Here is a 13,252-nt window from a genome sequence, read left to right on the forward strand (position 1 = left end):
AAATAAATAGATGGCGTAAGAAGACAATGAAAGCAAAAAAAAGACCATGAAAGCATTACGCATCAAAACTTTTCTGATGCAGTTAAGAGCTGTCAGGGAAAATTTATAGGCTTGAGTGCATTCACCAAAAAAGCAAAACAAAGAATATGGTTACATGACTGTATACATTTGTCAAAACTCATGGAACTGTATACTTTAAGCTAATGAATTTTATTACATAGAAATTATATTTCGAGCTAATTAAAAAGAGAATAAAAAGTTAAGTTAATCATTCAATCCATGAACTGGTAAAAGAATACAATAAAAAGAATAAAACAGAAAAGAAGAAACAAAAGTCAAAAACTAATGATAGAGAACAGGGACTGGCAAACGACAGCCCGCAGGTCAAACCCAGACAGCTGTGTTTGTGTAAATCAAGTTTTATTGGCTCACAGCCATGCCCGTCCGTTCATACGTTGTCTGTGGCTGTGCAAGTGTCACAGCGACAGAGCTGAGCAGCCAAGACAGAGACCATACGGTCCACAGAGCCCAGAACATCTGCCATCTGCATTTCACGGGTGAAGTGTGCAGACCCCTGACACATCCAGGAACCCCGAAGGGCATGGAGAAAACTAGGCTCCCCCTGGGCAGAGCTGCGAGCACAGAGCTGGTTCCACACAGGAGAGACCCAGGCTGATCCGCGGGCCACTCCTGGGGGCTTGGCCGGGAGGTGAGGGGCTTGGAAGGAGCAGGCTGGGAGGCTGGGGGCCTCAGGGGGCAGAGACCGAGAGGAGAACCGTTCCTTGTGAAAGCCAACCGGAGGGCATCCCCTGCAGAGGAGATTCCCACTCAAGACAAACGATGCCCCACGTGTGTGAGTCGGCCTCTTCCCCGACACCCCAAGCTTGCTCAGTGAGCTCACAAGCCAAGTGGCCATGGCGGCAGGGATGGGGGCCATGTGTGGCCCCGACAGCACGGACCCCCTCACCGAGGCTGCTTCTGAGGGCCTCCCGGCCCATGGCGAGACCGGCACGGAGCTCACAATCGACTTCCTTCCCGGGCTGGAGCAGTCGGCCATCTGGGGGCAGGCGGGTCCACAGGACACCTTCCACCACGGAGGGGCAAGGATCTGTCCCCACTGGCCTGGACACCTATCCTGGACACCGACTTGTCTCCTGGGCCAGTAACGTGTTTGCCAGCAGCACCCTGCGTGTCCTCTCTGCAAATGACCAAGGAGCTCCTCTCATGGTGGAGGAGGTGCCCCTGCGCCTGGAACTCACTGGCTCTACTGCACACCCCGTCACCGAAGCAGGGGGCCTCCGAGCGGGCAGAGCGGCCACTGAAGTGTCAGTCATGGTGCCAGCTGGGAGACGGTGTCCTGAAAAGATGGAATCACATCTCCCAAGATGCAGCTCGGGTTTTAAGTCCGGGACCGCTGCGTGTGGGGCTGCCCCATTGCCAGGGCTCAAGGAAGTGGGGTGCCCGCACTACCACACAGCAGCCCGGAGCTCTGCTGCTATGGAGCCCGTGGTCCCCAAAGGGGCTGTACTTCCACGAGAGGACGCCAGCGGCTCCAGCGGACTGGAAGATGGGGCTACCTGCAGGGGGGCTCCTTGCACCCTGAGCCAAAGGGCAAAAGGGGTCTCATCTACTGGCTGGGGTGACCGATCCCAAATACCACGGGGAAGCGGGGCTCGTGCCGCGTGGCCCGTGGCACTCTTGGGCTTGCCTTTGTGTGTTTCCACGCCCCGCCGTGGGGGTTAATGGGAAACAAGCCCGGGGGGTGTGGGGGACCATTCCTCCAGGTAAAGACCTGAGTGACTGAGGTTCTGGCTGAGTAGGAAACATGGCCCAGAAGGAAGGGCAAGTTCATTGATGACAATTATGGTGACGTTTTCTTTTAGCTTATCATCTGTAAATATTCATTTATTCCTCTCTCTTCTTCCCATTTCTTTTCATATGCAAGCTGTTAGAATTTAACTTTACAACCTAGTTGTTCTGGTTTGCCACAGCTGCCATTACCCAAAATACCAGAAATGGACTGACTTTTATAAAGGGGATTTATCTGGTCACAAATTCATGGTTCTAAGGCCATAAAAAGGTCCAAACTAAGGCATCAACAAGAGGACACCCTCACTGAGGAAAGGCCGATGGTGTCCAGAACACCTCTCTCAGCTGGGAAGGCACGTGGCTGGTGTCTGCTGGTCCTTTGCTCCTGGGTTCTGGTTTCCAAATGACTTTCTCCAAAACGTCTCTGGGCTTCAGTCTCTCTTAGCTTCTCTCTCTCAGCCTCTGTGCATCTCTGCTTGTTCTCCCAGGGCGTTTTTCTCTAAGTGTCTGGGGATCCTCTCTTGGTTTCTCCGGGGCAAACTCTGGGCTTCATCTCTTAGCTTAGCATCTCCAAGCATCGGTGTCTGTGTCAGCTCTCAGCTTCTCCGGGGAGCAAATTCTGGATTACACTTCTTAGCTTCTCTCAAAACGTCTCTCTCAGCTTCTCTTGGGGTGTTTGTGTCTTCTCCGTGCTCTGGATGAGCACTTATCAAAGGACTCCAGTGAACTAATCAAGACCCACCAGAACGGGCAGGGTAACATCTCCATGGAAATAATTTAATCAGAGGTCTCTGGGCGAGTCACATCGCCATGGAAACACTCAAGCAAAAGTTTCCACCCAACAAGATTGCATCAAAAGATCGTGGCTCTCCTGGGGTCCATAGCAGTTTGAAACCGGCCCTCCAGTCTTTGGGTAATGGAATATTCAGGGCAACCGTGGCAGGATTTGAAGAGTATCACTGTAGCCAGTAACCGCTGCTCTAACCCAGGACTGCGTTTCTTTCCCTTAAGGAAAGGGTGGGAAGGATGGCTGGGGGGAGTGGAGGGTCTGGTACTGTTCAGGAGTCCAGACGTGGGTAGAAGGAGTGCATCGACGCTGCCAGATGCCGACTCACACCCCCCCGCGGCAGCTCGCCCTCCGGGCCCTTCTGCGCTTTCCCTGCAAGGCCGAGCTGTCGGGGGCGCCTGGAGGGACACCGCTGGGGCGGCCTTTGCTCCGGTTCCGGAGGCACGTGGGCTGCCCCAGCCGCCTCTCCAGTGCCCGGCTCCATCCGCGGGGGGTTTTCCGGCAAGTTCCAGGGGGCGCACAGCGGCTGCCCTGCACCCAGGAGGCTGGCCCTCAGCCCTGGGGGGGCTCCATCTGGGGTGCTCTTGCCAGCGGCCGTGGCTGCCAGTGCAGCTGCTGCTCCTGGTTCTTCAGGGTCCGCTTCTTGGCAGCGCCGCCTCGCCCCCTGCGCCAGTCTCTCTACGGCGGGTGACGGGAGATGCTGCGCGATAAACCCGGGAGCCACCCTTCTCTGCCCGGGCCCTGCCTGACACGATTTTCCTACGGAGAAAAGGCGACCCTCACCCCTACTTCACAGCGCACACAAAGACTAATTCGAAGGAAGCCCAGACCTCAGCCCAACCCTAAACTATGAAGCTTCCAGAAAACACAAGGGTAAATCTTCACAACCTGGAGTAGGCAAGGCTTAAGCAGAAATCAATAGCCAAGAAAAAACTTTATAAATCTGACTTCATCAAGTAAAAAATACTTGCTAATCAAAAGACATTGTTAAGAAAATGAATAGGCAAAAAACAGACCAGAAAAATACTTGTGAAACACATATCTGCGAAGGACTCACATCCAGGACTTGGAGAGAACTCCTACAACTCATAATTCACAAGACAAGACACCCAGGATTTGAAAAGGGAAAAAGCCTTAACCACATACCTAAGGAAGTAAAGGGTCCGCTTGGCCGACAAGCACAGGAAGGAAACACGACATCACCCGTTGCCAGGGAGACGCAAAAGCCATCGGTGCACACCCACCAGGTCTGTAATTACACCTCAACAAAGCCACAACAAGGAAAAGAGGACACAACCACGAACAGCAGTCACGGAGCATCTGCTGACGGGCGGAACGCGGGGAGCTTTGGAGGATGGCACGAGGGGCGCCCCGGGTTCTGCTAACGTTCCCTTACTTGATCTGGGTGGAGACCACGTTGTGAAATTTACTAAGCTATGCTCGTAAGTGTAGCTCACTCCTGAGTATAGATCGTAAGTATAGCTCACTCCTGAGTATAGATCGTAAGTATAGCTCACTCCTGAGTATGGCTCATAAGCATAGCTCACTCCTGGGGAATGGCTCATAAGTTACTCACTCCTGAGGTATGGGTGTAGACTCGTAAGCATCGTTCACTTCCAAGCTATTTTTCTCATGGGATGTGCAGTTTTCCGGATGTCTGTTACACTTCAGTGAAACAGGAAAACAGCCCAGGACCTCAGGGCCCCCTGGGTGACCGTCTCCCTGGAGGGCTCTCCCTGTCCCAGGCTGTGTGGCCTGGTGCCTGCAGACACAGCGGCCTCTGTGTTTAGTGCTTTTACCTCTTTAAACGCTAATAAGGAGTGGGGCCCCTCTTCCTTCTCCGCTGCGGACCCTGCAACCACCCTCAGCTTGGCAGCTTTTACTCCTTCGACTCTTCCTGGCGTGAAGCTGGACGAGCCTCTGCCCAGTGCCCTTTCAGGGACCCGTGTGCTGGAGGAGGTGTTTCTAAAGTCTCCCGTCATTCTGCTAAGCTGGCTCGAGAGTTAATCCTGACGACTGACAGCCCTGGGCCTGCGGCCTTCAGTGACCTCAAGTCCAGTCTTGGTGTCACGTCCTTCTGTCCTGCTGATCAGCTGATGCTGACTCAGTCACAGGCAGATCGTCCCCTTGGTACAAGCCTGAGGCCAAACTGGGGGCTCCATCTACAACCATGGCACCCAGGCCCTGCTGAAGGAAAGACGGACAGACACTGGCTGCAGAGAATCCGGGGTGGGGAGGGGGTGTGTCCTAGTTTGCTAATGCTGCAGAATGCAAAACACCAGAGACGGATAGGCTTTTATAAAACGGGGGTTTCTTTTGCTTTACAGTTACAGTCTTAAGGCCACAAAGTGTCCAAGGTAACACACCAGCGGAGGATGGCCAATGGCATCCGCTAAACCTCTGCTAGCTAGGAAGGCAGCTGGCGTCTGCTCCAAAACTCTGGCCTCAAAACAGCTTTCTCCCAGGACATTCCTCTCCAGCAAGCTTGCTCCTCCGCAAAACATCACTCCCAGCTGCACTCCGTTCCCTCTCTCTGAGTCAGCTCATTTATATAGCTCCACTGATCAAGGCCCACCCTGAATGGGCGGGGCCACGCCTCCATGGGAACATCGTATCAAAATCATCACCCACAGCTGGGTGGGGCACACTCCAAGCAAATCCAACCAGCACCCAAGGGTCTGCCCCACAAAACTACAAAGACAATGGCATTTGGGGGACACAATACATTCAAGCTGGCACAGGGTGCAGGGAGAACAGGGTGAGCGGTGTTTAGGGGTGACCTTGCGCAGTGCCCCAAGCACCCCACGAGGCAAGGAGGAAGGAGACACCTAGGGAAGGTGTAGACAGCCAGGAGGTTCCGACCCACTCGGTCTGAGCACAGGGCAGGTGGGGGGCCCTGGGGTCAGAAGGGCAGGAGGAGCCAGGGGTGCCCACCCAGGAGAGAAGCCACGCCGCTGCCCTTGTAGAGCCCTGAGACATGGAGGGAGACTTCCCCCGAGATGCCACTGCCCGCCTCACCGCTCCCCGCCACTGGGAGTCGTCCTTCCATGGCTGCACGAGCAGCAGGAGGCCCCGAGGAGACGCCTGCACTCCAGACACAAGGGGCAGAGGTGACCCTTCCGGAAGCCGTTGGTGTGCACCACATTCTGACCCCACCTATGTGGCAAGGAAGTAGAAAGAATGCAAAAAGTCCTCAAAGCTCCCCAACCAATGCAGCAGGTGGAGGAGCCGCAGCCTGGGCAGGCAGGGGGCAGGGGGCAAGGGGCCGATGTGTTCTCCAGAGTGGGCAGGTGGGGCCCCCGCCCGGCTCAGACGACAGTGCAGGTCTCTGAGGGGCCCGGGCGAGAGGAAGCACCGCAGGGAGTGAGGCCCGCCGAGGAGGGGCCCGCCCGTGGGCACAGACAGGGAGGAACCCTCCCCAAAAGCCAAGGTCATGGTGAAACGGGGAAGAGACCAAGAGGGCTAAGCTCCCATGGGCTCGCAGCCTTCCCCTGCGCCGGCCACCTCCATCCCCGGGCGTGTCACTAGAGGTGCTGGGTCCTCCTCTTCCCAAGGCCCCAGGTGAGGCCCAAGGACCTAAACACGGACCAAGGTGTCCCCGGGAAATGCAGGGGCCACTGAAGACGTCCCTGTCCCACTGTTAATGGACACGGTGATGCAGGCATGCACTTTACACAAGGGGTGCGGCCGGAGAGGGGTCCATCCCGAGTGCCCCGAACACTCAGGGCAGCAAAGCTGGCATCCGTGAGTGGACAGCAAGCTGCCCTCTAGGGGACAAGGGACAGAAACTGCCATAGGCCAAAAACCATGAGGAGGTGACACGCAGGAGTGCCACGTCTCTGCTGCCAACAAGAACGGGCACAGAGTGGGCCTTTGATGAGCACAGAGTGGACAGGCGCCACAGGACGGTGGAAGGCTCCAAGGGTCGCGAGCTCCTCGGTTAACCCCACAGCCCCTCCTTGCCCCTGACACGAGTGCGGGAGCCCCTGGACAGAGAGGCACCCGCGCCCACACCAGGGGCACCTGGGGGCCACAGCAGCCACCCACTCGGCTCCCACACAGTCTCTGCAGGGCATGGAGGCCCGGTCCCGCCAGCCCCTCCGGGGGCTCTCTGCAAACCACCTGTGACCGCACCTGCCCGAGAGAAAGGAAGAAGGATGCACCGCAGGGAGGGCCGTGTCCACCTGACGCACAGGTAAGCTGCCCCGCGCCGTGACCCACCTCGTAGTGGTGGTCCATGCAGCTCAGGTCCCTCCAGCACCGGTCCCCGCGCAGCTTGATCAGGCCCTGCCGAGGGAGAGGAGCTCGTCACCGGGTGGCAGGACACGTGTGGCAGGACGTGTCTGCAGTGGCTCCTGCACACGGTGGGCAAGCTGCCCCTGCAGCTCCAGAAGCGTCTGCCGCAAGGAACTGTGCGGGAGCAGTGTCTACTTTCTACCTGAAATAACGCAAGAGGTAAATTCCACAGAAAATTTCAAGAAAGGCCTATTTGGGCCTTCACTGGTTAACTAAACGTTCGCAAGTCCATATTACAAGCAAAAAAGAGTGACTTTCCTGTTACAAGGTCAACACTTCTATACTTTCTTTAAAACTTATTTTTTAGATCTCTAAGGATCATTACACTTTTAAAAAGGGCAGATTCATAACAATGTAAGCAAACAACACTAATTTATCCTTGTACAGATGTTCAGAGACGTCAGAGGCACGACTTCCAGTTGCCTGACGATGAACAATTCATAAGGCTCAGGGAGCGGACGCAGGGTCCCTCCATTTCCAGGGGGCAGGAGACCCCAATGGGGAAGCCCGGACCCCGTCTCCAGGAGGCACCTGTCTGGGGGCCCCCTGCCCCCAGGATCCCGCAAGGCAGGTATTCTGGTTTGCTAATGCTGCTGGGATGCAAAACACCAGAAATAGATTGGCTTTTATAAAAGGGGGTTTATTTGGTTACACAGTTACAGTCTTAAGGCCATAAAGTGTCCAAGGTAACACATCAGCAATCAGGTACCTTCCCTGGAGGATGGCCAATGGCGTCTGGAAAACCTGTTAGCTGGGAACGCACATGGCTGGCGTCTGCTCTAAAGTTCTGGTTTCAAAATGGCTTTTTCCCAGGACGTTCCTCTCTAGGCCACAGCTCCTCTTCAAAATGTCACTCTCGGTTGCTCTTGGGGTGTTTGTCCTCTCTGAGCTTCTCTGGAGCAAGAGTCTGCTTTCAACGGCCGTCTTCAAACTGTCTCTCATCTGCAGCTCCTGTGCTTTCTTCAAAGTGTCCCTTTTGGCTGTAGCTCCTCTTCAAAATGTCACTCTCAGCTGCACTGAGTTCCTTCTGTTTGTCAGCTCATTTATATGGCTCCACTGATTTAATTTAGACCCACCCTGAATGGGCGGGGCAACACCTCCATGGAAATTATCCAATCAGAGTCATCACCCACAGCTGGGTGGGGCGCATCTCCATGGAAACACTCAAAGAATTACAATCTAATTAACACCGATAGGTCCACCCACACAAGATTACATCAAAGATAATGGCGTTTGGGGGGACACAATACATTCAAACTCACACAGCAGGCCTGCCCACGAGCTGACACACAGAAGGAGGCTCCAAGGCCCAGCAAGCCGCTTGGCCACATCAAGGAAAGACACCGAGGCCGAGCGCTGCAGGGAGGGGCCCGGCAGGGCGGGGGGACGCCTCGGGGACGGGCCTTCTCGGTGCGGCCAGCTCCTCCCGCAACTGCCCACAGGTTGCCGGGGGGCCCGTCAGAGGCCCCGCACCAGTGCCATCATGTCTGGGCAGGAAGCAGCCCCGCTTTTGACGTCAACTCGCAGCTTCAAAAGAGGATCTCGCAAGTCAGAAGGGAACTGTCCCCTCTGCCAGCACTGGAGACGCAGCCTGAAACAGAGACCCAGTTCCAACTTCAGCCTCTTTCACAGGAGCCAAACCGGAAGGTGAGAAAACACTGCACCGACCCAGAAACAGGCCTGGCACCTAGCTCGGCCTCCTCTCAGGACCACGGGGTCTGCAGTTATGACAATCCTGAGTCAAGGCTCATCAACATCCACCCACCCATCCAGCCAGCCATCCCTCCACGCATCCATCTATCCACCCACCCATCCACCCGTCCACCTGTCCACCCATCCACCTGTCCATCCATCCATCCATCCGTCCACCCACCCACCCATCTATCTACCCATCCATCCATCCATCCACCCGTCTATCTATCCATCCACCCACCCACCCATCCAACTATCCATCAGTCCATCCATTCATCATCCATCTACCCCCCCCTCACCCACCAGGCAGTCATCACTCAGTGCCCACTGGGTACAGCTTGGCAAAGGAGACCTCATCCTTGCTTCCTGGGAGCTCACATCCCAGTGGGGCAGGGTTGGGTAGGGGGCGAGTGAGGGCAACAGGGCATCAGTAGTCACTACGTGTGGCGGGAGAAGTGAGGCTGGGGGGAAGCGGCTGCTTGGAGTGAGGCTGTGACTGTGAACGGGTCCTGGAGGAGCTCAAGGGGGCAAGCCCAGAGATGCCGGGGTCAAGCTGCAAGAGGGAACCCAGAACAGAGCACCCACGTAGCACAGCAGCAGGTGGGTGTGAGCAGCCAGGACGCCGGTGTGTCCGCAACAGAGCAGCCAGGAAAAGCCATAGGGGGTGAAGCTGGGACGTCCCGAGGAGACGGGCACCCACCCCCACCAGCCCCGGGGCGCCAGGCAGGGTCCAACCAGGACTACAGGGAGATGTGTATCAAGAGACTGGTTGCGAGGACTGGTAGGAAACGGCTGGGAAAGTCTGAAATCTGCAGGGTGGGCCATCAGGAAGGGCAGGCAGGGACTCCTCAGCTGGAGCTGACGCTGTCGTCCATAGGTGGAGCTTCTTCTCTTTCCAGAAGCCTCGGTTTTGCTTTTAAGGCCTTTCCACGGATTGGGTGAGGCCCGCCCAGATGACCTGGGCCCATCTCCCTCACTAAAGTCAAGTGACCGTGGACCCTTATCACAGCTCCAAAATCCTGCAGAGGCACCCTGGAAGCAATGGGGCTGCAGGGGGCTCTGAGCCAGGAGGGCAGGGTGGGCGTGCAGGGCAGGGAGGCCGCTGGCTGCTGAGGGAGCCCGAAGGGGCAGGGGCAGGGCACCCTGGACGGGCTCAGCCATCGTCGGATGGTGGATGGGCTGGGAACATGGAGCCAGCAGGATGTGCCGAGGGGCTGGACCCCTGGCACTGAGCTGCCCCCTGCTGTGCAGCAGGTGTGGGGAGGTGGACAGCCAGGAGCACCCGTCACACTGGAGTGGCAACCAGGAGCCAGCCGCTCACAAATGGCACTTGAAGCCCAGAACAGGCTGAGCTCACCATGGCGGTGAAGCGCCCCGACACCCGGGGACTGGGGATGACGGAGGGGACAGGGTGGTCTCCACAGGGGCTCAAGAGGGAATGGAAGGAGAGGCCAAGAGACAGGGCATCTGTGAATTCAGGAGCAAAGAGAAAGAGAAAACCTCAGCAAAGAGAGGACAGGACAAAGAACCCAATGGAAATTTTAAGACTGAGAAACAGAATAAACAAAGGGAAGCCTGCCCCGATGGGCTAGATAATGTGACAGAGATGACGGAGGGGAGGTCAGTGGAGCTCCCCAAACCGGCCAGAGAGAAGGGCTGGGGACACAGAGAGAGCCTCAGAGGCCCATGGGACGATGCCAAGATGCTCACCACCCGTGGGTCTGGAGCTCTAAGGAGGAAGGAAGGAATGTGGTGCAGAAAAAAATATTTGAAGAAATAATGGCTGAAAACTTCCCAAGTTTGGCAAAGGAAATAAACCTATAGATTCAAAAATTACAGAAAAACCAAAAGAGTAAACCCGAAGAAAACCAAGCCCAGGCAAAGCACAATAAAACTGCTGAAAACCAAAGACCAAGAAGAAATGTTGAAAGCTAGAGAAAAAGGACGCCTTCCCTACAGGGGAGCAGAACCGACCGCTGATTTCCCAGTAGGACTGGGGAGGCCGGAAGGAAGTGGAACAATATTTTCAACAAGCTGAAAGACCTCAGAATCCAACATCCAACAAAAGAACCATCTGAGAATGAGGGTGAAATAAAGAACTCGCAGCCCCCAGAGCAGCATTGGCAACTCGAGCACTTATCCTGCCCTGCCAGCCGCGGGCCCCTCACGCCCTCTTTCTCCTGTCAGCTCTCCCTCCTCCCCAGGCTCACCTCACATGCCCCCAGCTTCAGCCTCCATAATCGCTGTTCATTTCCTATCTTTGGGTGACAATTTGCCACAACGACAGACAAAAAGGACAAACCAAATCACTGGAATGGGTGTAGAAAAGTACAGACAAAATGCAGCACCCGCTCAGGAAGAACCTCTCGGCAAACTCGGGACAGCAGAGCCTTCTGCAAGCAGACAGCTGGCCTCGCGGACAGGCCTGCCGCCAACCCGACAAGCACGGCCGGGGGTGGGTGAGGGGTGCTTCCTCTGCAACCCCCCACCCCACGCCTGACCACGAGAAGGCGGCAGACGAGCCCCGTACAGGGCGCCCTGCGACGTCCCCACCAGCTCCCCAGACGGCCCAGGTCGCCAGAGCCCAGGTGCGCCCGTGAGGCCGGCAGAGCCCAGGGAGCCCAGGGACGCAGGACACCTGGAGCCATGCGGGGCCCAGGCGCGGCCAGGACAGAGAAAGGAATTTTGGTGCAAACTAAGGAAATCTGAATGAAGTGCGCACTTGAACTAGCAATAACGTATGGACACTGGCTCACGGTGACGAACGCACCACACACGGAATGCGAGACGTCAACAAGAGGGAACCCGGTGGTGGCCACAGGAATCACGGCACCATCCGCGCAACTCTCCTGCGATCGAATTACTCTACAGTAACAGGTTTATTAAAGTTAAGAGAAAAAAGTGGCTCTATGTAAGAAACACGACTCCAGCTGACAGCTGATGTCTCGGTGGGAAAGCGGATGCTTTGCCCAGCCCCTGGAAGGAGCAGGTGTCAGCACCCACCTCCCCTTCGACACGGTGCTGTGGGGGGTGGGGGGTGGGTAGTCCGTCATGACGCTGAGACGTCTGCGTTTCCAGTTTTCGTTCATCACGTGTCCGTCACGTGAATCCCGTAGTCCGCCCACCCTGGCAGCCATGGCTGCACCCCGAGCCCACTCATTTGTGCCCCAGGGAAGTCACGGCCCAACGAGTCTTTCCCTGAGCCCCAAGTGCCTGTGGACGGAGTCCACCCTGATCTGCCAGCAATTCCGTGCAACCCCCGGCCCGTGCCTGGGGACCCCGACCCAGCTCGGCCTTGCGGCTGCAGCTCCCTGCCTGGGACCCCACGGTGCCGCCCCCCAGGTTCAGCCTCAGGTGCACGGCCTCAGGTGTTTGGCCCTCGGGGGCTGCCACCACCCGGGCACCGTGGCTGACCTGTGCCCGCTCTTTGCAGCGACTCTGCTCAATGACCCTCCCAGCAGTGGCTGGAGAAGGTGGGCCCGGCTGGCTGCAGCCTTGTGTTGCTGGCACCTGGGAGAGCAGGAGGGACGCAGGGTGCTGGGATGCCCACCTGCAGGGCGCTGCCTCGACGCTCCGCGGTGGCTGGCCTGGGTGGTGGCGCAGAGGGAGAGGCACAGGGAGCCAGGGGCTGCTCAGAGCCGTGGCAGGAAGACCGCCCGGGGCGCGGGGAGAGGTGAGGGGCCAGGATGTGGCTGAGCCGCCACGCACAGCTCCCGCAGGGGTTCCAGTGCCAGGAAGGCGAGACGGCATCTCAAGGCTGGCACGAGGGCGTCACCAGGGCCAGGCTGCCCCCAGCGCCCAGGGGTCACGCCACAAAAGCGCTCGGGCCAGATGATTCTCTAAAGTGGGAGTCACATCTTCCTGGAAACTGGGTTTGCTCAGATGCGAGACCACCAGGCACAGTTTCCATCTGAGTTCCTGCCCCACATGCACACACCTTGTGTGAAAGCGAGGCTCGGGGAGGGCGAACGTCCCCTCAGTGCCCGGCATGCAGCTGCATCCACAGTCAGCACTGGCCCAGGTCCACAGAAGGTGCTGGCCACTGCGGTCAGAACTGGCCTGCTTCTCAGGAAAACAGGCCGCTCTGTACAGAAAGACACAGCGTGAGCACATGCTCAACTCCCTGCATCCTCTCAGAATCCAAAGCGATCTTTGGAGATTTAAACCAGGAAAAGAAGAAGAAAAAAAAACCAAATAATTAAAATGTCATTCAAATTCTAAGCTGATATGAGACACTTAAAAATCTAAAAAATTCTTTCGGGAGCGGAGGATAATTACACTCCTCCCCACCGACTGACTTCTCCCCGCAATGCAGATGTCACGTTTTCCACGGATTTTTTTCCTTGCAGAGTGTCAAAGGAACAAAGCCTTCTTTGAGACTTTCCAGCCCAAATTAATTCTGCAAAAAAGAAAAGAAGAGAAAAGAAAAGGCACGGCAAGGCCAGCAGCGCCCAAAGGAGCTGAGTGGCTGCAGCTGCCTGGGGAAGGCGCCAGCTCCATGAAGCCGGAACGTTCCGGGTGCTCCTGACCGCCCATGTCCAAGAACACGCACCTTCACTCCACCTGGAGAACAGGGAAAGCCAGCACGGAGATCACGGTGCACCCAGAGCCAGGAAGTCTCCCCCAGCCCATGCGAGGAGCCTGTGCAAGGAGCCCTGGGGCATGTCT

General features: G+C 56.7%; 1 protein-coding gene across 11 annotated transcripts in view; it reads right to left on the bottom strand.

The window, feature by feature from the left end:
* LMF1 (lipase maturation factor 1) overlaps nt 1-13,252 on the bottom strand; it is a 148,314-nt gene that overhangs the window by 56,446 nt on the left and 78,616 nt on the right. For 10 of the 11 annotated variants that reach the window (XR_005213599.1, XR_005213600.1, XR_005213601.1 and 7 more), the window contains exon 5: nt 6,818-6,883. The exons of the other annotated variant lie outside the window; for it this stretch is intronic. Coding sequence is in view for 1 of the 10 variants with exons in the window: in XM_037814585.1 (XP_037670513.1) it covers nt 6,818-6,883 (66 nt within the window). In the remaining 9 variants the exon portion in view is untranslated. The remainder of the gene's footprint in view (nt 1-6,817; nt 6,884-13,252) is intronic. 11 annotated transcript variants of the gene reach the window in all.

The sequence above is a fragment of the Choloepus didactylus genome, chromosome 21, assembly GCF_015220235.1.
Source record: "Choloepus didactylus isolate mChoDid1 chromosome 21, mChoDid1.pri, whole genome shotgun sequence".
NCBI classification, from domain to species: domain Eukaryota; kingdom Metazoa; phylum Chordata; class Mammalia; order Pilosa; family Megalonychidae; genus Choloepus; species Choloepus didactylus.